Raw genomic sequence first — 24,847 nt, 5'->3', positions numbered from 1 at the left:
ACCACAGCCTAGCAGTTACAGGATGCTTGGAAGCAGCTCTTAACACCAGACATAAGGGACGTTACAAATAGGTCAGCAAAACACACAGCAAGTTCTCTTTCCTTTCCCTTTCTTCCCTGCCACTCTGCAAATTCTTGCAACCTGAGAACATCAAGAACATCAAAAGCTAAAAAGGTTTTCAGACTCTAGGTAATGCAGATAAAAGCTTGTTAGATGCAGTGATTTAATTAGATATTTTCTGGATTGAAATATGCTTTGTCTGTATCCTCTCTGTAAAAAAAAAAAGATAATCTAGGGCATTGGCTTTGGCCATTCTTGTTTCTTTCTAACATTGGGAATGGATCTGTTCCTGTCACTTTGGTCTTCAATGACCTAATACTTCAAACATTCACAATCACATGTGAATTTTCCACTGAGGGGATTTTTAATGTGCTTTGAAGACCAAAGAAGTGGAATAAAACTAGAATTAATTTGTAACTAATACAGCCTCTTAAAAAAACCATCCTCTTTCTTATTGGTTTACATGAAAATTAATTGTGCTGTTGCCTGTTGAAATCTGAACAGATGGTACTATAACACTTAAAAACAATCCTGCCACATAGTGCAACTGCCTTTAGCTCTAGGATGTTACGATTAACTTGAGTGGTCTAGGTGAGCTTCCCATCCCACACTGGTGGCATTGGTTGTTAAGGTTTTAAATATTACGTGAAAAGAAGATACCCTATGTATTTTTGGACTTCTGTAGAGTCCTGAACTGTTTTTTCCTTAGTGTCTGAGTTCATATATTCACATTAATTGAAATGATGATTATGCGTAGCTGAGTCACATGATGTAGAAACTAAAGGTTGCAAATTCATTTGGTTTATTATTTCCAATGTGTTGCTTAATAGGTCATGAGGCAGCACGGATTTTCTATTAACTCATCCCAGTACTAGTGCCATGAGTGTGCTCTGAATAGGCAGCAGGGCTGATGTCTCCTCCTTGGGTTTAGGTCCTAATGAGGCCAAATAATAATTAATATCTGTAGATAAACATTTTGGAGTCTTTGTCTTACACAGAAGCTCTTCCCAAACCTTATGGATTCCCCACAGGAAGAGCATTACCATGATAAGATGTATGGAAACTTCAGAACACCAAAGGAGACTACCTGATAACAACATTCAGTGTACTTCTGAATTTAACTAGGGAATACCTGTAAGGTGTGATCTGACAAGACAACACCTAGAGCTCTGGGGAAACATGGATGTAAGCCACCAACCACACATTCAGCATTATAATCAGAAACTCAGGAGGAGAAGAGGTCCTCAACAGAGGAGGATCTGAAGTGGCAGGAGCTGTAAGCGTTGTCTTCATTCACATTCTTGCTGGTACCTCAGGCATTAGTAGAAGTTCTCCATGGAGAAAGTATCTGAATAGTGGTTAGCTGCAATGTGCTGGTATAGAAGACTGTTTGAAGAAACAAATAAAGAGGGAGGGTGGGAAAAAGAACATCAACCCCCCCCCAACCTAATATTACGTACACTTTAACAACTATCCTTCCTAAGAATAAGCATTACAGAAGAGAAATAACAGCCGTAAAGCTTGAAAGGGCTTGAGACACTGAGTAACAATTGATGGGAAAGAAAGAAGTTGCAGTCATGAGTACGGGGACATCCACAGTGCGGGAGTCCCTCTAAACAATGCTCGTCAAGTGCCTTCATTAAAACACCCCATCTTAGAGAGAGTCTAAATAGTAAAATGGACACGGACAAGAATGTGAGAAGCATCTTGAGATCTCACATATAAATCTGACATCAACCAAAAGGTTTTGGCTTGAAACAGTGACTGAAAATTACTGAAAGTACTGAGTCAGAGTAGACTTACTTGCTAAGAGTAAGTAAACATGAAGTTCGGTTTGTCAAGGGAATTTGCCATATTATACATTTGCTTTTAGGACTCCAGCAATTGTGAAAGAAGATCCATTCCTATTCTTTTGCATATGAATTCCTGAAACTTCCTCTTCCAACTTTTGCCTTAGCTGACCTATCAGATAACGGAAGTTGCGAGATAGCCTTGCACAAAAAGTTTTGTTTTCCTCTTCTTCACTCACCATCATGTGCTTAATATGCAAAATAGATGTCTGGGGCTCCACTTCCCCTTTCAGCCAATGAGGACAGTAACTTCGAGATAGACAAAACAACATCACAATAGAAGTGTTCTTTTCATCTCACCCTACTACAAAAACTTTTCTAAAATTAGCTAAAAGTTACTTGCTGTTTAATCTACTCCATACGCACGAAGCCATAGTAAAAGTCTCCTGTTCATCCACCATAAAAGCCAGAATCCTTCCTTCCTCCTGAATGTTCCTTTTATATAATTAATGCTAATAAATATTCAGGAGTATCACTCATTGTTGTAGCAGAATTTTCTTCCTTGTAGGACATTAGTAGTTTTCATTTAACAAAAGTAATTTTTAAAGTCTTTCTTTTTATTTTTTGGGTGGAGGTAAAACTTAGTAGTGTTAATCTATCCAAAAAGAGTGCTGAGCATGGTCTTTATGCCAAGCCCCTTGGTGTGCGCAAGTACCCTTCTTTTGTCACACCCCTCTAAATCATGGGGCTTTGAAAAATGAAAGCAGAAATGGGCCACTTGAATTGGTCATCAGGAAACGCCCTGAGAAAATCCTGAGAGGTTTTGTGGAAGGGAAACCAAAGACTGAAAAAATCTGGCCTTTAGCACTTCAATTACATCTTTATTGGTCCCAGTGGGGACTCCTTATAAAGAAGTCCCTAAACCTTTGTGTTAATCTCAGCTAACATCTCTTCTAAAACTAGTCATGATACCTTACATGACCTTAATCAGAAAAAAAAAGCTGAAGACCACCTCAGTATATTTACCTGTTAACCAAGTAAGAGACATTTTTGCTTGCACAGCACCTTTTAAGTATTTTCAGCAGAAACAATGTGGTATTAGTGTTATCATACAGGACAAATATATGGGAAGGATTGTTGCAACAGATGAGGGTGAGCCTGGACATTAAAGCTTCTGATAAAAGTTTTGTGAATCCAGGAGGTTTTTAACCTCCTCTTAGGTGTCTAAATATGTTATGTGTCCTTTTAGGACACCTTCAGTTATTTGTATTTGTTGGAGGGATGACTGTTTATATCATGAGTGTTTATACCCACGTTCCTTGCTATCCTGCAGTTACCTTTGAGGATCAGGAGTTGATTCCCTTCATGTCTTCTCCAGGTTGCGGAGAACAGAACGTAAGTGCCCTGTGTAGTTTCTTCCGGTCGAAATTCCTGTAGTTTATTGGTAATATCAAGGCCAAGGTGTTATTTTCCAGTGTACGACGGTCTGACATCCCAACTCAGGGAGCAGAGACAAGGAGAAGGGCTGCCCAGGCCTGGAGCAGGGCAGGGACACCCCGAAGGGCTCACTCATCATTTAGAATCATAGAAACGTCCAGATTGAAAGGGACCTTTTAGATCACCGAGTCCAATCATCAACTTAACGCTGCCAAAACCACCACTAAACGATGTCCCTCACACCTTCTAGATACTCCAGGGATACTGACTCCACCACTCCCCCAGCCAGCCTGTTCCAAAATAACAGCACCGCGATGGGCGGGGCTTGACGCGACGTGCTACGTCACGCGTCTCCTCCGGCGCCTGCGCCTCGCGTCCCGGAAGCGCCGCCACGTCTGCCGGAAGATGGGGTAGCACCGCTGAGCCCGGCTTGGGGCCTCGTAGCGGTTGTTGCCGTCCCTCCTCCCCCTCTCCCTTCAGGGCTCTCCTCTCTCGGTCTGGGGGTCTCCCCCGCTGGGAGAAGGTGAGGGCTGGGCTGGGCTGTGCTGTGCTGAGGCCTCCGTCGTTCCTGAGGGCCGCCGGGTAGGGCTGGGGGACAGACAGCCGTGCTGAGGGAGGGAGGGAGAGAGAGGGAGGGTAAGGGGCGGGGGAGGCAGAGGCCACCCTGAGCATTGCCTTCCTGCCAGGTCTCGCCTGTGGATGTGCTGGGCCAAGGGACCCTCCATAAGCCTGCCCTGGGGTGAAGGGCCCCTGCCCGGGAGCTGGGGTGGAGGCACATGTTACCTGTTACAGGCCCTGGGTGGAAGTGAAGGCCTGCTCGTGTCCCCCGTGTTGGTGTCACAGAAGGCTGCAGTTTGCTGGGGAGAAGTTTGACCCAGATTATGAATCTTTAGACCAAACATCTAAGGCTGTGTTGTTATCAGTTACTGTAACAATCATCTGGCCACTTTTTCTCCTCCAACTGGATTTGGTTTTGTCAGGTGCAAGTAAACTTTATTTTCTGTTATTGTTCCAGACTGGCTAGCAGGCTGGATGCTATGTAGCAGGTGCTGATGCCAGAAACAGATATGGTGGCCTGATAGCTAAGCCTTGGTTTTGTCTGTTTTCCTCAGAAACCAATTTGGTTTGTTTCCATCAGTTACCAAAACAGCAAAATACCAAGTGAGCAGCAGAAAAGTGTTAAAATAATTACAGCACTAATAGATTAACACAACAATTATTTAGGTAACCCATGCGTCTTGCCTTATCAACACCAGTATGATTTGTAATTATTCCATGTCTTTTGCAGCATATGGTCCTGAAATTTTAATTTTTTAGAGTTTATCAACTGTCATCCATCATGTCGTGGCTTGCTGATCTTGCTGGAAAGGCAGAAGATCTACTCAACAGAGTTGATCAAGGAGCTGCATCAGCTCTGAGCAAAAAAGACACTGCAAGCAGTGCAGTTTACGATCATAAGAATTTGGACTCTGCTAATGAATATTCTGAATTGCGCCAGCATAGTGGAGAACTGAAATATCAGACGTCATCCAAACCAGCCTTCATCTCCTCAGCAGCTGATAATATTAAACATCAGAAGGCCACAATCCTAGCAGGAACAGCAAATGTTAAACCAGCACGTAGGACATCTTCGGAGGTTGCTTCTCCAGGAGAAAGTGTTTCCACACCCAGAGCTGCCTCACATTTTGTGAGAAGAAAAAAGTCTGAACCTGATGATGAGTTGCTATTTGATTTTCTCAACAGTTCAGAGAAAGAGCCTAATGGAAGGATGGACTCTAAAAAAGAGAAGAGCAAGGCACCTGTTCTTCAAAATCACTCTCGGACTTCAAGCATTAGTTCTGTGTCTACAAGTACACAGAGTGCAACAACTACTGAAGATAATTCCATCAGGAGCCAAGGCAATGGTAGTTAAATAGTATTGAATGTAGAGATATTTAAAACCCAAGTGTGTCTAGGGTAAGGCTAGGTAATGGATTTACTGTCACTTCATGAAACATTTAGTGGTAGTAGTATGTCAAATGAGTGGAGTACAGCAGGGCCTTTTATATTTTTTCATCACTGGGATAATCTTAGATACCATGCTAATTTGACAAGCTGCATAATTAATACCTAAATCTTTTGTGTTCTTGATCTACCTCATTGCTGCTGCTCACCTTGACCTCCCTGAGCTATGACCTAACCTTGCGTCAGCCCTCTTACATCCCCACTTAGAAGCATAGGCACTGCTGCATTTGTTTGATCACTCAGGGCCCCTTACCTGTTGTTGCCACATAGGAGAGTGAGTGACTTTCACTGGCTGGTAGATGGTGTTGGCTGTTGCCCAATGCACCGTGTGAGGTGATGTGAGGTTTTCTCTGTTCCACCATGGAAGAAGGGTAAGCTGTCTAACTTGCTTGTCCTGCAGAGTGAGAATTTGGATGTGAAGACAGGCTGTACACGTGAGAGAGCTGGATAGATAAAGCCTTCTGGTTTGGCAGAAGTAGGTCATTACTGCAGCATAAATCCGGACGCCTGAAAGAGCCTCTAAGCCAGATGGTCAAAAGTTGGGGCTACTCTCAAGTCAACGCAAAGGACAATGTGGCTGGGAAGTGTCAGGAACTTGCGTTTTCTATCAGACTGTCCAATCTATACTCAGTCCTTGCTGTTGCTGTGCTGCTTTGCTGTTGTTTATTCTATAAAATTGAAGAAAATGGTTATATTATTTCCAAATAATGTAGTTAGAATTTATTCAGTACTTTGAGCGTGTAAACCATTGTAAATGCCAGTTTTTTACTTACTACATGAAGTACGCTGGACAGCTTTAGATGTAAAAAGGAATCATTTCCAAAGATGTGAATGTTTTTTGTGTTTCTGGGTCTGTAACTTTTCAATAAGGTTTACTACTACTCCTAATAATAATTCAAATAAGTTAGATCTGGCTATATTGCCTTGCTGATTGGTGCTTGAGGAACATAGTTGCTTTGCTCAGTGTGGCCTGTTTGAATTTTCTTCTGAGGATTTTTGAGTGGAGTTTGCATTGTGGAACTGCCAAGTGAGGAAGCACAGAATTACAACATAGAGTTTGAGCACACTGGTTTTAAAGTTGATTGTATAGATATGTCTGTGTGATTTAAATGTTCTGTATAGCATCTGTTGAAGTAGTTTAGGGTACATTAGCTATAGACAAAAACAGTTAACATTATTCTTTGTACATTGCTGTGGATATAATCTGTGTTACAAATGGCTAATTGCTTTGTTAGCTTCATTAGTCTATTGAGTTTTCCAGACAACAGATTGAGGATAAACTGTTAATTTGGAAATTGTGTAAATTAATCAAAAGGAAGGAAACAACACTTCTTAGAACCATTTAAATAGGAAAGGGGTTTGAGAAAACGTGGAAAAAATCTTCTTTTCGCTGCTGCTACTTGGTAGTATGATGTTGTTAGAATTAATAGTCTGCCCTAGCTCCCTGGGCTCTGGGTGACAGGGGCTGTTGTAGTGGTAACAAGGGAGGTGGAGCAGGTTGGTTGGTGATCACAAGGTGTAGTAAAGAACCTTGCGACAGCTAAACTGTGGTATTGCTCGAAATTAGTTGCAGTCTGTCCCCCTGGGTTTTCAGCAGTTACTTATCTGGGACAGTAAATTTAGAAGTAATATTTATGGATTGCCTGCTTGTTTGCTTATTGCGTACTATGTTGTTTCATCTTAACACTGCTGTAAAGCTTCCAACTGTCTGCATGCTGAAATCAAGACAGTTACAGTGGGTGTATCAATTTCACAGCGTTAATCCAGGGCACTCTGTGTGTGTTTGTGCATGATGGAGAAAGGCTGTGTGTTCCTCCTTCCCTGCAAGTTCAGAATACTGCCAGGAGGTCCCTTACTGTTCTGACTGAGGTTCTGAGATTTAAAAAAAGAGAAAAAGAAAAACCTGTATTTTGGTTTCCATAATCTAAGGAATTAGAGTTTGCACTGACAGAAAGCTTTCAACAGTTCGACAGTGTACCTACTTTATAGTTTTTCATCAGAGAAAGGAAAGATCACGCTTCTGCTTCAAATCACTGCAGCTTGATTTCTCATCATAAACATGCTTTTGAAAAAATATTTTGAGAGGATTATTAATACAGAATTATCAGTAAGATGATGTTTTGACTGAAATTACGTAAAAAAAAATATTTTAAGAATAAAGATAACAAAATACATAGCTATGTGGCTGAGTTACATATTTAGGTTTGATATCAAAATAAGTATTGCCATCTGAAGAGCCTTTTTTAAAAATAAAATTTACATCCTTGAAATCAAAATCATAGAATGTGTACTAAAAATTCCCCTAGTTAGTTACTATGTATATTTAATCTCTTCTGTTACTGTCTCATCTTCTGAAGACATCTCTGGGCAGCATAGTCATAAAAAAGTAGTAATGTTTTGAAATTCTGAATTTGACATTAATGTAATAAGAAATTCTATAGCTTCCATGTCTTGTCTTGCAAGATTAACAAAAGCGCTGCATGATGCATGTATACTATAATAGTCCTATTTTGTGCAAGTCCTTTGGGAGAAGCAGCTCCATATTCCATTTCAGTATAAACTGTTCTGTGGGTTGTTTTTTTTTTATTCATTTAACCACTAATGCAGAACGTGGAATTGCTGTTTACATCAAGGCAACTGACAAATGCATATATTAGTTCTAACTTGCATCTCTCTGTACAGAAACTCCAGACAGTTCAGATTCTCGACTGGGAACACAAGGTGATGGTGTGAAGGATTCATCACAAAGTGCAGTAACTAATCCTAGCCTTTCAGCTAATGACGATTGCAAATCACATGAGCTATCCAATCTTCGTCTGGAGAATCAGCTGCTGCGGAATGAAGTTCAATCTTTAAATCAAGAAATGGCTTCATTAATTCAGAGGTCCAAAGAAACACAAGAAGGTACTGTGACTTGGAAGTTCAACTGTATCATATTGTTAAAATGCTAGTGAACTAGAAAACAATGCTATTCTATGTTAGTGTTTTCTATTCATAATAAAATCTTTCTAGTTAAATTTGCATGTATGACTTACCAAGCAAAATGATTCTTGGTCTCAGAATAATGAGCTGGAAAAAACTAAAAAACTTATTCAACTAAAAAGATAACACAAATGTTGATTAAAGTGATGCGATCAAGTCAGTTCCAGAACTTGCATATAAAAATAGCGTTGGAAAATCTTATCAGTAATAAAATAATTTTCCTGCATTTTAATGGCTACTGCAAAATACTTACTTTTAAATGAATAAATTCCTTTAAATACGTCAAAATCGGACTACTTTCTGGCTGTAGGCTATAATCTCTGATGTCTAGAAACTGACAGTAAAAATATAAAATTTTTTATTTTTGTATGACTTCACTAGCTTTTTCAAAGCCAAATGAAATGACAAATATAAAAAATGTGAATATAAATTATACACTTTAATGATAAAGCCTTGAGCAAACTCCTGCTGTTAGGCATACAACTGAGGGACTACATTTTTTTCCAAAGTAACCATATGAGCCAGAGAATTGTAATTTCCATTGAAGTTTAATATGTGATGTTTGATTAAAACCAGAAGCCTCTGTAAATATTTGGGGATTGTTTCAACACTGGTGTGTTTTTCTACTGTCTTTTAGGTTGAGCTCATTGTCACATTGTGTTGAACTAGGTGCTTTATGCAGAGTTTTCCAAAGGCCAGTTCGCACAGGGGTATTCGACAGTAGGCCATTGCAAGGGGTGGGACAGGTAAAATTTGTCATCTGCAGCGTGACACAGAATGAAATACCTGTTTTGAGATCGCCTGCAAAATTTTATGGGTCGTGCTCTGCAGCTAGTCTGGCATTTGTTACTTCTTGGTAGCTCATAAAGTTTCAGTGTTACTTCCACTTGGCTGTTTTTAATTTCTTTCTGTAAGAAATGTGATGTGTGCATCCTGACCATTTACAAGGCCTTGCTTTTGTAAACTTCAAAGAAAATTCTTGTTTTGTAGAATTGAACAAATCCCGGGAAAGGGTTGAGAAGTGGAATGTTGACCATTCAAAGAGTGACAGGATGGTTAGAGAACTTCGAGCTCGAGTTGATGATCTGACAGAAGCTGTGGGTGCCAAGGATTCACAACTAGCTGTGCTGAAAGTACGGTTGCAAGAAGCTGATCAGCTCTTAAGTGCTCGGAAAGAAGCTTTGGAAGCATTGCAGAGTGAAAAATCACGGTACTTCATAATTTCATACTTTGTAAATTCTGCAAATAGTAATAAGATTGAAAATTCAAGATAGTTAATTTAGTCTCTTCAAGAATAAAAATGAATAAATTAATGGGGAAAGGGATGGTATCAGGATTTGAAATATGAGGATGAAAGTTTGTTCTGAGCCTGCTATATCATAGCTGGCAGTGGGAACAGGGAAAATGAGTATTAAATAGGGGCAATTGTCACCTGATTATTGAAATCCATATGAAGTATTTTGTTTGTGTCAGAGACCTGAAGCTGAAGATCTCAAGAAAAATGTTTTTCTCTTGAAAAATACATTTGCTTATCCACAAATACGAAGACTTTTGTGACTTAAATCAGCAGTGTGATATGAATTGGCAATTGGATGCTCCAGAATATAGGTCAGGGAGGAGATGCGTGAGCCATTAACTCCTCACATCTGTAGCCAGCCATATTCAATAATTTACTGGGTAAATTTTCAAAGCTTATCTGAAAACCAAGTAGTCCTATTTCTACCTGAAAATCACACTAGATTTCTTCTTTTTCAATTACTATGTATATTGCTCTTTCAGGATAATACAAGACCACAGTGAAGGGAGCAGTTTGCAAAATCAAGCCCTTCAAACTCTTCAAGAGAGGCTGCATGATGCAGACTCCGCACTCAAGCGAGAGCAAGAAAGTTACAAACAAATGCAGGTTAGACATGAAGAGTAAGGAAGAGTTTCAGACTCCACTTTTGAGGTCAAATCTGTGAGGTTCCAACTGCTCTCTCTTCCCCTTGACTTAAGTTTCTGTTCAGGGCACTAAGTGCTTGGAAGGATGCGCTTTCCGCTGCACTAAGTATCCTTGTGATAGTAGTTTTCTTTTTATATGTTATTTTGAAAGCTTCATGATTAGAAGTTTTTGAGGATTAATGCTGATAATTTTTACTGGTTTTTTAATGCTAACTTTAATGTTAAAACATGTTTTAAAACTAAGTCAGTAATTGATTTAATTTTCCATGCTATGTTGTTACACAACAGATTGTTACACAATTTGAATATCTTAAGAACATTAAGCTGGACAATAACTTGTGTGGTAAACATGTGAGTACATCATTGCCAGAGACTGCTTTCCACACTTGGCCTTTGTTATGTATAGTAGCATCTCTGAAAATCTTTATCAGTGTCTGGTTTGGGTTTTTTTACATCAAAATATGGCAGACTACATTTGATAATATTTTTTGAGGGGAAAGCTTGCTTTTTTTTTACCAAATGTAAATAATTGGAAGATTGTTATTCCCTCAGTATTTCTGGTGGGGGGAAGAAATGCATATTTTTAATGATATTATTTAGCGCTTGCTTAAGCAAGCAGGATTTCTTTCCACATAGCGCTAATGCATCTTTAAGTTGGAGGTGTTAGATCAAAGGTGTTGTCACGTGTAGTTGCTTTTAAACTTTCTTTTTTCCTTTCTAGGTTAAAGTTGAGACTGTGTTTAAACACAAAATATTGTTTCTTTATTGCTAATAGAATGAGTTTGCGGCTCGTCTAAGTAAAATGGAAGCAGAACGTCAGAACTTGGCAGAAGGAATAACTGTAGCAGAAAGAAAGTATTTAGATGAAAAGAGGAGAGCTGATGAGCTTCAGCAACAAGTCAAAGTAACTAAAAACCACCTAGAATCTGCAAAACAGGAACTGGCAGACTATAAACAGAAAGCTACTCGCATACTCCAAGTAAGCATTTTTGTAAAGAAATCCAGCTTGATTTGTACACTTACCTGAACTTTTTTAAGGTGTTAACCTTCAAATAATCTAATTTGTGGGTTTCTTTTTTCATGTGACCTGTAATATATTTTGGGGTATATCTATAATGATGCCTATACAGAACAGCTACCAGTCTTTATTTTGTAAATTGAAGGTTACCGATTGATTTAAGTAATTGAAATGGAAGTTCAGGTCCTGAATTTAAGGAAAAATCCAGGTGAACCGTTGTACTTATAGTGCAACATCCATCATGTGTTCTGCATCTGAGAGCCTATAATCTTAGGCAGATAGATAAATAGATGTAGCCTATAATTTGTTCCACACCCAGTGTTGTTGAGTCAAGAATATTGCTCTAGTTCTGCTTGAGGCTGAAGCGTAGCATATAATGGATTCTTATATGTAAACCAAAGGAAATATTTTTATATATCCTGAAAGGTTATATGTGATCAGCATTATATAAACAATGGCAAAATTAGGTATTTTATGCAGAGTTCTGTGCTACTTAAGTTGTCAAATATACCAAATCCAAAAGTGGTCAATTTGAGTCTTGTTTATAAGTTAGCAAAACATTGAAGATAAACGTGTCTGTTTAGAATAATTAATTTAGTCTGATAGCCAAGGACAGGTTTTAAGTCGTCTTGATAAATATGAGAAGCATGAGATCAGAAGTCAATGTTGAGCTGAGATTAGGTTGACTCTGAATAAAACGGTTCATCCTCTTTCCCAGAAGAATTATTGCTGTATTTGGCTCTTATTTGGTTTTGTTGGCATGGGAAAAGATGGACTGAAAGGGGGTCAGTTTTGGTTTTAGTCTACGTTAGTGTCTGTCTTCTCTCTTATGGTATCTGGAAAGTGAAAATTGTGGTCTATGTCATGTTTGACATTCCAGGCAGAGAAAAGCTGTACTCTTCCTCAGATAACACAGGTTTTCAGTAAATCTAGTCTCATGGCATACAGGAAGTCAGAAAAATTATCAGTAGGGAAGTATTTTCATTTGAATTTAATTTCATTCATTATTGACTTGGCTAGAAGAACAGATAAAGCAGTTCTTTTACTGTATGTCTACATTTGAATTTTAGAGCAAAGTAATTTTTGTATATTCTAGTTGACCACTTGTTAAATACTACAATAAATAATATATTGATTTATTATTTCAGTCTAAAGAAAAGTTAATAAACAGCTTAAAAGAAGGCTCTGGTATTGAAGGCCTGGATAGCAACACTGCAAGCACAATGGAACTAGAAGAACTGAGACACGAGCGAGACACTCAGAGAGAAGAAATACAAAAGCTAATGGGGCAAGTCCAACAGATGAGAACAGAGCTGCAGGTAGCTGTGGTTGTGTACACATGTATTTGTAGTTAACCATGCACAAAGGACTGTTTTCATGTATACTTTGGTGCTGTTGCTTCTAGTGTTTATTTGACCTAGTATTAAAATTAACCAACTTTTGCTCAAGGTGAGACAAGCGCTTATTGATACCCGATTTCTTTCCATGTTCTCTCTCACCGCTTCAGGTTGTGTGGGAGGAATACTATAAATGCCACTTCTCTCTTCCCTTGCTACTGTGTGCTCCTTTTGAGGGGAACATTTCTTTCCAAACAAGTCTGGTGATTTCTGCGGAGATCACCTATATCTGTTTCTGCAAGGGCTGCTAATCCCTGAAGCAGCTGTAATCTGAGTTGTCTGCTGGCATAATTGGCTCAACTCAGCAGTTGCACGCAAGCCTACTTTACACGGTTGTAGCTTATAGACAGTAAAAGGGAAAAAGTGGAGGCTTTTCATGTTCACAAAATGCATTTGGTTTATTACTACATTAGTGAAAATATTTTGTATAAAATGACCAAATATCACTTATTCAGTACACCATCACCTTCATTTTCCTTTGAAGCAATATTGCAGATACAACTTTGTTTTGCTGTTAGCTATGACAGATTGCAGTATGTTTGAACATTAGTGAGATTGTAACATTTCTGTTCATTTCAGGATATGGAGACTCAGCAGGTAAGTGAAGCTGAGTCAGTGAGAGAGCAGCTTCAGGACCTACAAGAGCAAATAGCAGCACATAAAATGGCCAAACAAGAGGCAGAAGCTGAACTAGAACGGCAAAAGCAGGTAAGGAATTCTTGAAAGCTGAAAGGTCTGATTTTAGGTGTCATGTGATGTCATCAGTAAAGCATTTGGCTTAATAAGAGAGTAGCCTCTACAGCATTTGGTTGTTTTTTTTTTTGTCTAGCATTCCAAAGAAATCCCCAAAAGCTTAATGAATGTCACTAGGACAAACAAAGTGCAACCAGAATGCCCTGTCTGTTGCTTAGTACTGGATACTCCTGATCAAGAGAGAACTTACTGGTGTATTAAAGAATAAACATGACCCTAGGGAGTGCACAAAATCGATCATGATCTTAAACATTATTCAGCAGGGGACAATCAAACAATAGGGATATAGTAACATTTGTAACTGTTATTTATATCAAGAAACTCAACTACTAGATATGGTTACTGTGGAACTTCTGTGCTCAATTACTACATAAAATTTAGCTCGTAAACCAATGTTATTTTAGTACCAATTCATAGATTATTTTCTTTTAATCCACTTGTTACTCATTTCTGAATCTAAATGTTGTTACTTCCAAACTGCTCTTTAAAACACATCGTTGATAAAATTATATTAATTAATTTTGTCAGGTCATGTCATTTTTTAAGCAAACTCCCCCTTGATTTAAGCAGCTTTGTGCTAAAAAGAGGGAAGAAAAAGGGCAAGCTCATATATCAGGTGAACAAACTTATTATTCAGTAGAAATCAGACAAATGCCTTGTACCCTATTAAAAAATTTCTCTGAAAGAAAAAACTTAGAGAGAATTAATAATGAGGAAAGCAGGAAAGTACACTGTATCTGCTAGGAACAATTTCTCTTATAGGATTATCTGTCCTTCCAGAAATTACATTTTAATGAGATGCTAGCAGCTTGAACTAATTAAAAGGCAGAAGTCGAGGTCTGCTCTTGATGGATAGCTGATGTTTATTATATCAAAGCAGATGGTATATTGTATTTTGTTACTCCTGCCCTTCTGAAGGGTATATTTTAAGTCAACACTACATACAGAAAGAGAGAGGTGAGTTTTACAGGGAAAAAAAAAAGGCATTATCAGTTATTACAGAAACTGAAGTATTCCTTTTGATGAGACACATTTACATGTGTTTTTAAAGTAATTGTGTGAATTGATACTGAATACAATTATGGTCTGTTCTATCTGGGAATTCCTTTAACTATTGTCCTAAGGTTTCTGAGACTGAAGATGAAAAACAAGTCGAGATATTATTTCTTGTACATCTTGTGGTTTGAAGGGAGAATAGGTTTATCTGTTTTCTATAGCAACTGACAGCTGAAGTGATACAGTGATTTGAAGACTGTCTTAATTTAAAGGAGAAGCATGGCAGGTCTTTAAGTTGGAGTTAAAATAGCCACTAAATCATGGGAGTAAGAAAACTTACTGAACAGCGAATCTAATCATAAGTTATCTCTTACTAATATTCCTTCCCCTTTCTATTATGTTAATTTATCCTAAACTTTAAAGGAAGATCCGTATCATACAGAATTATAGATATGCCAACGGATTTTCAACACTTTAAAAATGGTATCTCAGGTTAATGGGTTTATTTTAGGGATACAGATCCCCCTCCAAAATGTTTGCTAATTGTTTTAAGTTACATTATTGACATCGTTTCAAGGTAGCAATATAATAAATGGTGAGAGTATAAGATAAATCATGGTCCTAATTAAATTGTGTTACTCTTGGTAAACAAGTCTGAATTAATACTTATATTAGATCAGTCTCCACAAAAGAGTTTGGTAAGTCTTGAGGTTGTGTCTTCATGCTCAGCTCTCCTTTCTTTTTTCGCCATCCTAGCTAGACACCTAAGATTAAATTTCAGTTTATATTTGATTGCACCATATTGCCTTCCTGTGTTCTGCTGTGAAACTAGATAAGAGAATGTCTCTCAAAATTACATATATGTATAAAATCTTTTATTTGCTATTTTAATACATTTTATAGGAACTCCATTATACCGAAGAAGAATTGTATCGAACAAAGAATACTTTGCAAAGCAGAATAAAAGACAGAGAGGAAGAAATTCAAAAGCTCCGAAATCAGGTACTGTGTGTGTATAGGAAAAAAAACTTTTATCACCTTCGATAATGAAAACAGTGATGAGAACTATTAATTTGATTAAGCTCTACAAAAGAAGCATAAAGGCTCTACTAGTGAGTGTACTTCTTTTTAATATAGAGTTTTGAGTGGAGGGGAGTACAACAGAACCATGAAGTAGTAAATAGCCTAATTCATAATTGCATGTGTATTTCTCTTTGGGGGCGGGGGAATCAACGTGTGTCCCAACTACATGTGATGGAGTGGTGCTGGATCAATTTTTTTTTTTTGTAAACTAAAAAGGTCATTGGTGCTTGATGAGGTCATCATGATTTCTACAACTGTCCTTTTAACTGGGCATAAGAGCATATGTAACATCCTACATACTCAGTGTTCCATCTAGCCTACTGTTATGTCTTGGACAGTGGCAATGGGGCCGGCATGTGACCCTGGCCACTTTCTTGACTCCCTTGTACTCGCTCAGCATCAGCAATTGAATTAGGGATATTAGTGTTCAAGTCCCTGCTAAATCCCACCAGTATGTTTATGGACCTATTTTCCTTGAATCAATCTAGTCCTTTTGGAACCTTCTGATACTTGTCAGGCCCCACAGTCTCCTTGGGCAGGAAGAATGCATAGGCCTCATTTTTTGTAAAAGCATAATGAAAAGTAGTCTATATGTAGAGAAATGAACAGTCTATAGTCAACTATGGTCAGCTTTACAGTTACAGTGTCAGAGCATTTGGAAATTGTTGTGTTGCGGTACAAATTTCTTGAGCCTATTGGTGGATGAGTCTTCTGGTAATACTAGCTTCAGCCTACCTGCAGGTGCTCTGGTGCCTTGCATCTAATTTGTATTTTTGATATCTCACTGCCCTGATTCCTGCTGATTCTGTTATTTCATCGTTGAAGCTACATCTTTGTGGTATATGATGCTACAAGTGGCTGAAGTCCAAGAGTGTAGTGAATAGATGAGCTATTGCACATGTGGCTAATCTGGAGATTCCCATTTGCTTTAAGTATTTTCTGCAAATCGAATGACGTGATCCGTGTCTTCATTTGCTGTCCTTGCAGTTTCTCTTTGGTAGTACAATCATATTTTCTGCCTCAGTGCTCCTCAATTCTTTGCAAAGTATCCTGCATTTTCACCATTTTAATTCAAGCTTTTCTATAGAATGGCATCAGATTCTCCTCGTTTGTACTGAGTTTTTCCTTCCTCGCTTGAAAACATTTTGCATACTCACTTGTTTTGTGAAGTTGCAAGTGTGGTAGCCAGACTGGATTATCTTGCTATTGTGTTGTCTGCCATTTGAATTCAACTCTGAGGTGTAGCATTGATTTTTGTGATCAAACTTATGATTATACAGAAATGTTCATATGATTAGAGGTGGAAAACATAGGAATACGTTTTTACAAAGACTTTCTTGTGTCATGTAAAATCTTGTTTTAGCAACTGTCCAAATTAAGTTTCTTCTTCATTGTGCTCATTGATGATCTTTTGATAGCGTTATCTTGTAAAAAAACTCTGCGATGGAATAACTTGGTTCTTGGAGGACATAGATTTTTAGAGTTTTGTAATGTGTTAGTTGGTCAGACTTTGAACTTACTCTGATTTTTTTTCTTTGCTTTGTTTTTTAGCTCACAAACAAGGCTCTAAGTAGTAGTAGTCAGACAGAATTAGAAAATCGGCTTCATCAGCTGACAGAAACGCTAATTCAAAAGCAAACCATGTTAGAGAGCCTGAGCACAGAGAAAAACTCACTTGTCTATCAACTGGAACGACTTGAACAACAGCTGAAGGCTACCCCAGGCACTAGTTGTAACGGACCTTCCATTAATATGGCAGGCATTGACAGTGCTGAAGGTAAATAAGGAATATAATACTTAAAACTCTGTCTCTTCTGCAGTTCAGGCTTTTATGTTTCCTAATGCCTTTACCTGAAAGTCTGATTTTATCAGGAAAAAAAATGCGGAGAATATGCAACATGCCAGAGACCTTGTCAACAGCAGCCAGTATCATAAAAAATAGTTAAGTAGAAGCTACTTTTTGTGTGTAAATGACTTTAAGTAAACTTAATAAAGCAAATTTCATCTTTAATTCTCAGTACTATGGCCCTGTTGGAACAATTGTATTTAAAATTCCTGTCACGAGTGCCAATAAATCTGTCTTTTAGGATTTAAGCTGAATGTCAGAAGCAAGATCTAAGTCTTCCCTTGTAAAAGGGTTTGGGAAGTGAGCAAGAATGAGATACTTCATTTTGAGAGTGGTTGCAATCAATTTCCTCCTTGCTTTCTGTTTTTCTTGAAAAGCAGCTTAAAATATGGTGGTTCTGCTGAGGCTGGTTTGTCTGTACTGTGTAGAGATCATCCTATATCTGTAGGAGAAGGTCAGCAGTTGATCTGTGGGTTTGAGATGTTACTTTTCGAAGTCAAAGTTTGTAATTTTGTATATATGGTCAGTAACTTTAAAAGCAATGGACAATTACTAAAAGGTGTAAAATGGCAATCCAGACTTCTGTTTCTCTGCTTCTGAAAGACTTTTAAAGAAATAAGGCAGGAGAACTAGCAAATTTGAAATATATTTCCTTTTGACTTGTTTTTAAGTAACTTCAATAAGCGTAAGTTTAGTTGCACAAAGGTAACATCTGAGAACTTTTTTTAGTTGATACATAGTAAAAATGTAAATAAAGTAGAAATTTTTGGAATATTCAAGTTAGTATCAGAAGTGCTATGAAAATTTTACTCTGAAAATAAAAGCAAATGGAGAAACTGTGACAGTATCAAACCCTTCATTTTATACACCTAATAAGAGAATTATTATTACATGATAAAATTGGCATCAAGTTGTCCATCTAGTGAACTGAAATAAATTTTAAAAATATACTAAGTTGAAGAAACATTTGACTGTTTATCAAAGTTCATCAAGAATACTGCTCTCAAAGCACACTGCCCCCAGCAAAATGGTACTAACAAATCAGATTAATCACTATTTTTATATTTTTTTCTTTGTTATACACTATCAATTTGTTTTGCTTAAACAACAACTTAGCTGGTTTTAGACTAATGAGATTTTTTGCTTTTTTTCCTTCAAATAGGTGCTCGTATGCGTAATGTTCCTGTCCTGTTTAGTGACATGGATACAAACATGGCAGGAATGTATGGGAGGGTTCGCAAAGCTGCCAGTAGTATAGATCAGTTTAGGTAAGAGTGTCCTAAGGGAATACATTCTGTAATTGCTGGAATCTTTTTGCCTTCTGTTTTGAATTGCTTCTATGAAGATAAAAGTAAAAAATAATAAAGCTGAAGTACAGTATAAATTACTAAATATTGACCTAGTTCACTTGTGCTTTCCTATGCTATTAATACCCTTTGGGCTTTTGCAAATTATAGTCAATTATTTAAACAATACTTTTGTAGATTTTTGATACAAAAGGGTCATTAAACTATGCAAAAAAAACCCCTAACCTTTTACATTACCACCTTTTACGTTTTTCACTTCTGGAGGTTTTGACTGTGTCTGTGATAAACACTGTAAGAATGTATTAGTGGAGAAGTAGCATACGTGTTCTTTTACTCCTCTTTGGGCATCCTGATGAAGACAAGATTCTGGGTTCTGACCCAGTGCAGCTGTTTACCTTGAAAGATAATCTATTTGAGGCGTTAGTAAACAAAAATCACTCTGGATCCAGCAAAAGACTTGCTTTGATCCTTTTCTGAGCGGTTAGGTTAATTGTCAATATTCAAAACAAAGGTCTATTGCAAAACTTGAATCAAATACCAATAGAAAACAAAATTAGGTAATGCTTCTTAATGCTTTGAAAGCAAGAGAAAGTCCTTTATGCTTCCAAGGTACATTAATTTCATTGTGAAGAATATCAGGATTTCCATGACTGGGACCTATTATATGTGATGTTTTAATACTAAACTCCATTTGCCAGTGTCACGCTCACTTCAGTATGTGCTTGGGTTTTTTTAACAGGCGTTACTGAGCACACATCTAATGCAGTATGCTTTGTAGCACTCTAGCAGTAAACTTGGAAAACTCATGTCTTTTTTGTCTAATGAAATGTAAGAATGATAGTGATCTATCGAGTTTTTTTTCAAAGGAATCCAAAGTTTTAGTTGCTTAAATCTTTTTGAACAATTCATGACAGCTCCTCAAGTAAGAAAATTTGATAAATATATAGCATGTTTGTGAGTTTTAAAATACCTGTACAACTCTGAGTCTTAGCTCTTTTTCACACTCTGAGGCTAGGATGTAACAGAAAAACTTAGGAGAATATGTCTTATGGTCTGAATTCTGAATTTTCTCACTCCATTTAATGTCTTGAGTACATGAAGTAAAATTCAGTCAGAAACAAAGCCATGTGTATAACATCAGCTGATGTTTATGAGTTTATGGTGATTAGAATGAGAGGCACAGGAATTTATTGCTCAGTGCTAACTTGTGCATTTTGGTTTTCTGTTGTGTAGCATTCGGCTGGGAATCTTTCTAAGGCGGTATCCCATAGCAAGAGTCTTTGTAATCATTTACATGGTGAGTAATCTATGTTTAAAGTAAGAAGTTTAATGCAACATTTCCGTAGCCAGTTTATAGAATACTTCTTAAATTGCAAGATGTTTGATGTTCAAAAGGCTATATAATTAACTTCAACTCAGTGTATTTTTTTGTAAAGCAGACTAGATAGTACTTACATAACAGCCTTTTGGAGTCCTGTTGCTTGGCAGTTTTCAGTTTTTCCCAAGAATTCTTAGTATAGCAGTCTTAAAGACATTTATGTAACTACCATTTAAAAGACTGTAAGAGTGGAGGTTTAGTACTAAAATACAGAATAATAGTGACCTGCTGCCAAGGTTAACCCACCACCCCTGCCTGCACTGCATTTAGTAAAATGATGTGTTATAGCTTTTTTAATATTTGGCACTTCACTTTTTGTTCAGTGACTAATAATCACGCTTCTCTAGTAGCTGAAAAAGTTGCAAGAAAAGTTCTTACTGATAGAATTAAAAAAAGAAAAGTGTAGAGTTGCTCATCGGTACCATGTGATTGTCAGGCTTGCAAATTCCTCCGTTTTCCACTGGAGGGCAGATGTCTATCAGTTTAAGTGACCTGGAGTAGGGTAGGTTTGCAGTCTCCACCTTGAAAATATTCCACTAGTTGAGCCTTTGAGTCTTTGAAATGAAAAAAAAATGTTGCTTGGGAAGGCGTAATGATTCTTCTGAACAGATTTTTCGAGAGCAGCTGTCGCTATTTCAGGATATAAAGCAGACAGACACACATGAATAAAGGAAATTGTGGTTCCCCCCTGCAATTGCTTCTTCCAGCCTTTTAGGTACTGGAAGGAACAGGGATGTTTAATTCCTAACCTCTCTCTTTCTTCCTGTTCATGACTAAGATTTTTCAATATATGAGTAAAATGCTTTGTACCCAAACACTGAAGATTTCTACCAGCTAAGCTGCTATCTGAAGTGAAACTCGATGATGGTTGCATAGGAGCCGTATATTGGGCAGTCAGTGGCAGTTACCCTTTTTTGGCTTGAACCTTGACTATGATTATTGTAACTTGAATATTTAATTATTTAATTATTTTTTAAGGAAATGTGGCTTACGTATTCTGTCAGTTATCTCCCTTGTTGCACCCCCAGCAACTTCTGTTCTAATTGGATAGCTTCAGCCAAATTCAAATGAAAATTAACATTAACTAAAAAGTTCATAAAAAATGCCTCAAGTCAGTGCCTGTGGAAAGGAAAGCAGAACTCAGCTGTTTTACACAGTCTGGTGTCAGCCACTTGGCACGGGAGTAGTGACTTACCCGTCACTCGAGGCAGATCACACAGTTCTGGCTGGGAGCTGACAATCCAAGAGAGCAGCTGGAGTTACTGGGGCATGGAGGGAAAGCAAAGCCAGAGGGTATGAAGCAGCCTGGTCTCCTACAGATTTAGTTTCACTGTTTGTGTAAAATCTGTAGTTTTCTGCAAATGGCTTCTTCAGAATCTTGACTCAGCATTTCGTTCTGCAAGTAGGAATTCTTTTTTTTTTTTTTTTAGGAGTATCTGAATAATATGAAAAATACTTAATCAAAATATTTTTACAAAACTAGGTTTTATTAGCTCTCATTGACTGTTCACGTATTTAGTGCTGCTGTGAAAAATGATGGTCAGTGCTGAGAAGTTAATTCTTTCTTTTCTTTTCCCAGGCATTGCTTCATCTCTGGGTGATGATTGTTCTACTTACCTACACCCCAGAAATGCATCATGACAGTCCCAGTGGCAGATAGGTTGAGACAGGACCATATGCTGTGCTAATGCAATTCGGACTGGCAGTGTCTTTAGTATCAGCAAACTTTTCCTCATGGTTTTTAGGAAGAATGAAAACCATCATGTCTGATTTATCACTACTTTTCAAATACGTGTATAATAATCTGTAGTTTTTTCAGTTTACCTAAAGGACCGTCACTTCCCTGGAGAAATAAAGCTCATAAATTAAGCTATGGTTAGCCTTTACGTTTTATGTAGACCTTCTGGTGGTTAGTGTAAAAGATAAGGGTTGTACTTACAGAGAAATGCGAGGATTTCTAAAATTACAGATATATACAATACAAACTATTTTAGATCATACTGGATGTGGGCTCTGGTCAGGTAATAAGCTGTACTTAGCAATTTAAATAAACTTTATTCTTTCTGGTTTCTTTCAGTCTGCTTTTGCACTTCTGTTTTTACCTTTGTAAATAATAGGTTTTTCCTTAACATGTTAAACTGAAAAAGGACAATGGATTGGTGCAATATCTTTTTGTAAATATGGTTAAAAATAAAATATTATGCATTATTCTTAGCTTTGTACTTCTAGTGCAATAGATGTATCTTACCTACCAGCTGAATAGTGGCACTGCCTATTTAAAGGCTGGTATTTTAGCTTTATTAGAGAAAGAGAGAGCTGGTTTTGAGAAAAAAGGTTTGAGTTCTTTGCAAATAATGGTATTTCTTTTTGCACTTGAAATTTATATATTTTTACTGCATTTTCTTATACCTCTCATTACTGTGTGTCTTAATCAGATCTTATATTCATTGAAATACTTAGTTTCTAAAGCTTTGGGTACTTAATTAAAATTATTTCTATACAAAGTCTGTCAGAACATCAAAAATTTCTCATGTGTAAACACTTACCAAAAATACTAATAAACAAACCTCATCAAATATTAATGGCCAACCCCATAATACCAAAGCTACTGTAATAGTTCTATTGTTAGAGCATGGCATTCTGTGACTGAATCATTGAGAATCATTAAATTCTCAATACATAATAATAATACAACATCACTTTCTTTCCCTAAGAAATTTGTTGTTTTCTTGTGTGGTGCTCAAAACTGAGTAAAGAGAAGATGACTACAAGCAATTTCTCACTCCTGCTCTTAAGAATACAGTCTGGGTTTTGTGTGACTTGAACACACCAAGAATTAGTCCTGTGCACGAAGTCTGTCATGTGAACTCCTATGGAAATGTTACAGTAGGCAACTGACTGTATTGCTGCTCCGATTCAGATCTTGCAGAGACAACTGAAATGTTTTGATGAACTAACTAATAAAAGAGAGCATTTACTGTAAGCTGTGTCCCTGCCCTCTGTCACATTTGCTGCACTTTGCCTAATGTCTGTTTTCTTTTCAATTCTGATGTTAAAGCCACCTCTGAACCCTGGGGAGAGCTGACTGCTGTAGGAGGAGATCAGGTAAGATCCTTTGTACAGTCTTTTTCTATACACATACATTTTTTTCATTTAAAACCTCCAAACCACTGAACCTTTATATACTCTACTATACTGTGACAATTTTGGGGGAATATATAGTGCTATATACCTCTTACAGCTCTGCTGACATCACACCAACTGCACATCTGTTCTTGATTCCTTTTTCCCTGTGTTTTTCTCCTTCATTTTTCTTTTACATATATATATATATATTTTTTAGAGATATCTCAGAATTAACAGTTACCCTTTTTTTTTTTTTTCCTGATAACTTACTAAAGCCACTACGGTGCTCCTAGAACCCTTTACCATAGATTAGTATGTTTTTCTTCATTTCTTCCAGATTTTATGCCAGAAATTTTACAGGGGTAAGCACTGGAAGATTCCTGATGACTTTTGCCTTTGAACTAGGCTCTTGTATTCCGGTATCAGTTTGGGCTTAGCTAGTGTTGACCCCTGTGGTGTCCTTAGAGTTGAGAATAATGTCCTTAGTGTAGGGCACTGGCGTAGCATCAGCCTTGTGTTCCTGACCTCGTGTGTCGCTGTTTGTTTTTATTTCTTGTCGATGAGATAATGTATAACATACTTTTCTGTTGCAACTTCAGTTCCCATCTTTACCATCTATTAATTTTCCCTTTTTTTTTTTTTTTTTAATACTTGTAAAAGGAAGGCACAGCTTTTGGAGTACCTGATTATATTCTGATTTTAAAAAGGTGTAATGTTAACAACCAAACTGTGAATCGGCATGGTTTCACTTAGTAGGAAACCTGGAAGTAGGCAGCTGATAGTCGCAATTCCTCGCCAGACAAAGGGCTGTTCAGTGTGGAGAGGAAACAAATGCTGCTGTACCACTAAAGGCCATACTATGGTTTATGCAAACACCTTTAAACTCTCTTTAAAGCATTCAAGAGTATGAGAAGCCTTTATTAAGGTGTTAAACTGTTTCAGAGCTACACAAGAAATACAAATAACTACTCCTTAAAGCTTTTATTTAAACACCCTGGAGTTTTGTCCCCATAATTCATTTAAATAAGCTGCACGTGATGCAGTGTAAGGACACACAGGGCTGCGTGCTGGAGTCTATCTGAATATAAATGTCAAATTTTGAGTTGAACGGTAAGATATACTTCCTGCCTCAGATTAGCAATGTTGGGCTCCCATGTCATCTGTACAGATTTGCGAAGTGTGCCACGGCTACAGGTCAAAGGTGACATAAGGACACCATTTCGTCAAGCAGCTCCTAATGGTGTCGGGAGGTTGCTTTACTGAACAGATGGCTCCAGGGTGAACAAGAAGCTTCTGTTAGCCTCCGCCTTAAGTGGCAGGAGGATATTCCAAGTGCCAAGTCTGTTCTGGAGGGGCTGTCAAACTACTGGGCAGTTAAACTACCCTAGCTTTGGAGACCGATGTAGCAATAGAGGATTTAAAAAAATATTTTAAAAACGCTGAGCCTATCTTCCCATGCTCTGTAGCCCGGCACCAGAAATAAACGGCCATTGTAACACCTCACAGAAAATAGGAATATCTGTCTCCCAGCTGCAGTATCTCACTGTCTCGAGAGCACTATTGTGTGGCTGAAGAAACGTCCTTTTTCATTTCTTTCCTGCTAGGACTGAAACTGCTCCAGGTACCAAGTATGCACCTTGAAAGAATAAAAAAGGTTGAAAAATGAGGAAGAGAGCGTTGATAGGCAGCATTATTATTTATTTATATTTATTTTCCCCCTCCCCATTTA

General features: G+C 37.6%; 1 protein-coding gene across 2 annotated transcripts; it reads left to right on the top strand.

Annotated features, from left to right (window-relative positions):
* The first annotated feature begins 3,677 nt into the window (after positions 1-3,677).
* Positions 3,678-22,973, top strand: GOLGA5 (golgin A5). 2 transcript variants are annotated; one of them, XM_074149911.1, is made up of 13 exons: positions 3,678-3,869; positions 4,576-5,191; positions 7,974-8,195; positions 9,264-9,483; positions 10,053-10,176; positions 10,990-11,193; positions 12,381-12,551; positions 13,209-13,337; positions 15,282-15,380; positions 17,013-17,238; positions 18,470-18,575; positions 19,848-19,911; positions 21,572-22,973. In XM_074149911.1, the coding sequence occupies exons 2-13, from the start codon at positions 4,627-4,629 to the stop codon at positions 21,650-21,652; spliced, it is 2,211 nt and encodes a 736-aa protein (XP_074006012.1). In that variant the 5' UTR covers positions 3,678-3,869; positions 4,576-4,626; the 3' UTR covers positions 21,653-22,973. The 2 variants fall into 2 exon arrangements, with proteins under 2 accessions (XP_074006012.1, XP_074006013.1); XM_074149912.1 differs by lacking the exon at positions 18,470-18,575 and having other exon boundaries at positions 21,572-22,972.
* The last annotated feature ends 1,874 nt before the right edge of the window (positions 22,974-24,847 follow it).

The sequence above is a fragment of the Numenius arquata genome, chromosome 6 (genome assembly GCF_964106895.1).
Source record: "Numenius arquata chromosome 6, bNumArq3.hap1.1, whole genome shotgun sequence".
Lineage (NCBI taxonomy): Eukaryota > Metazoa > Chordata > Aves > Charadriiformes > Scolopacidae > Numenius > Numenius arquata.
The sequence above is the reverse complement of the archived record's forward strand: the minus strand, read 5'-3'. Positions and strand labels throughout refer to the sequence as shown.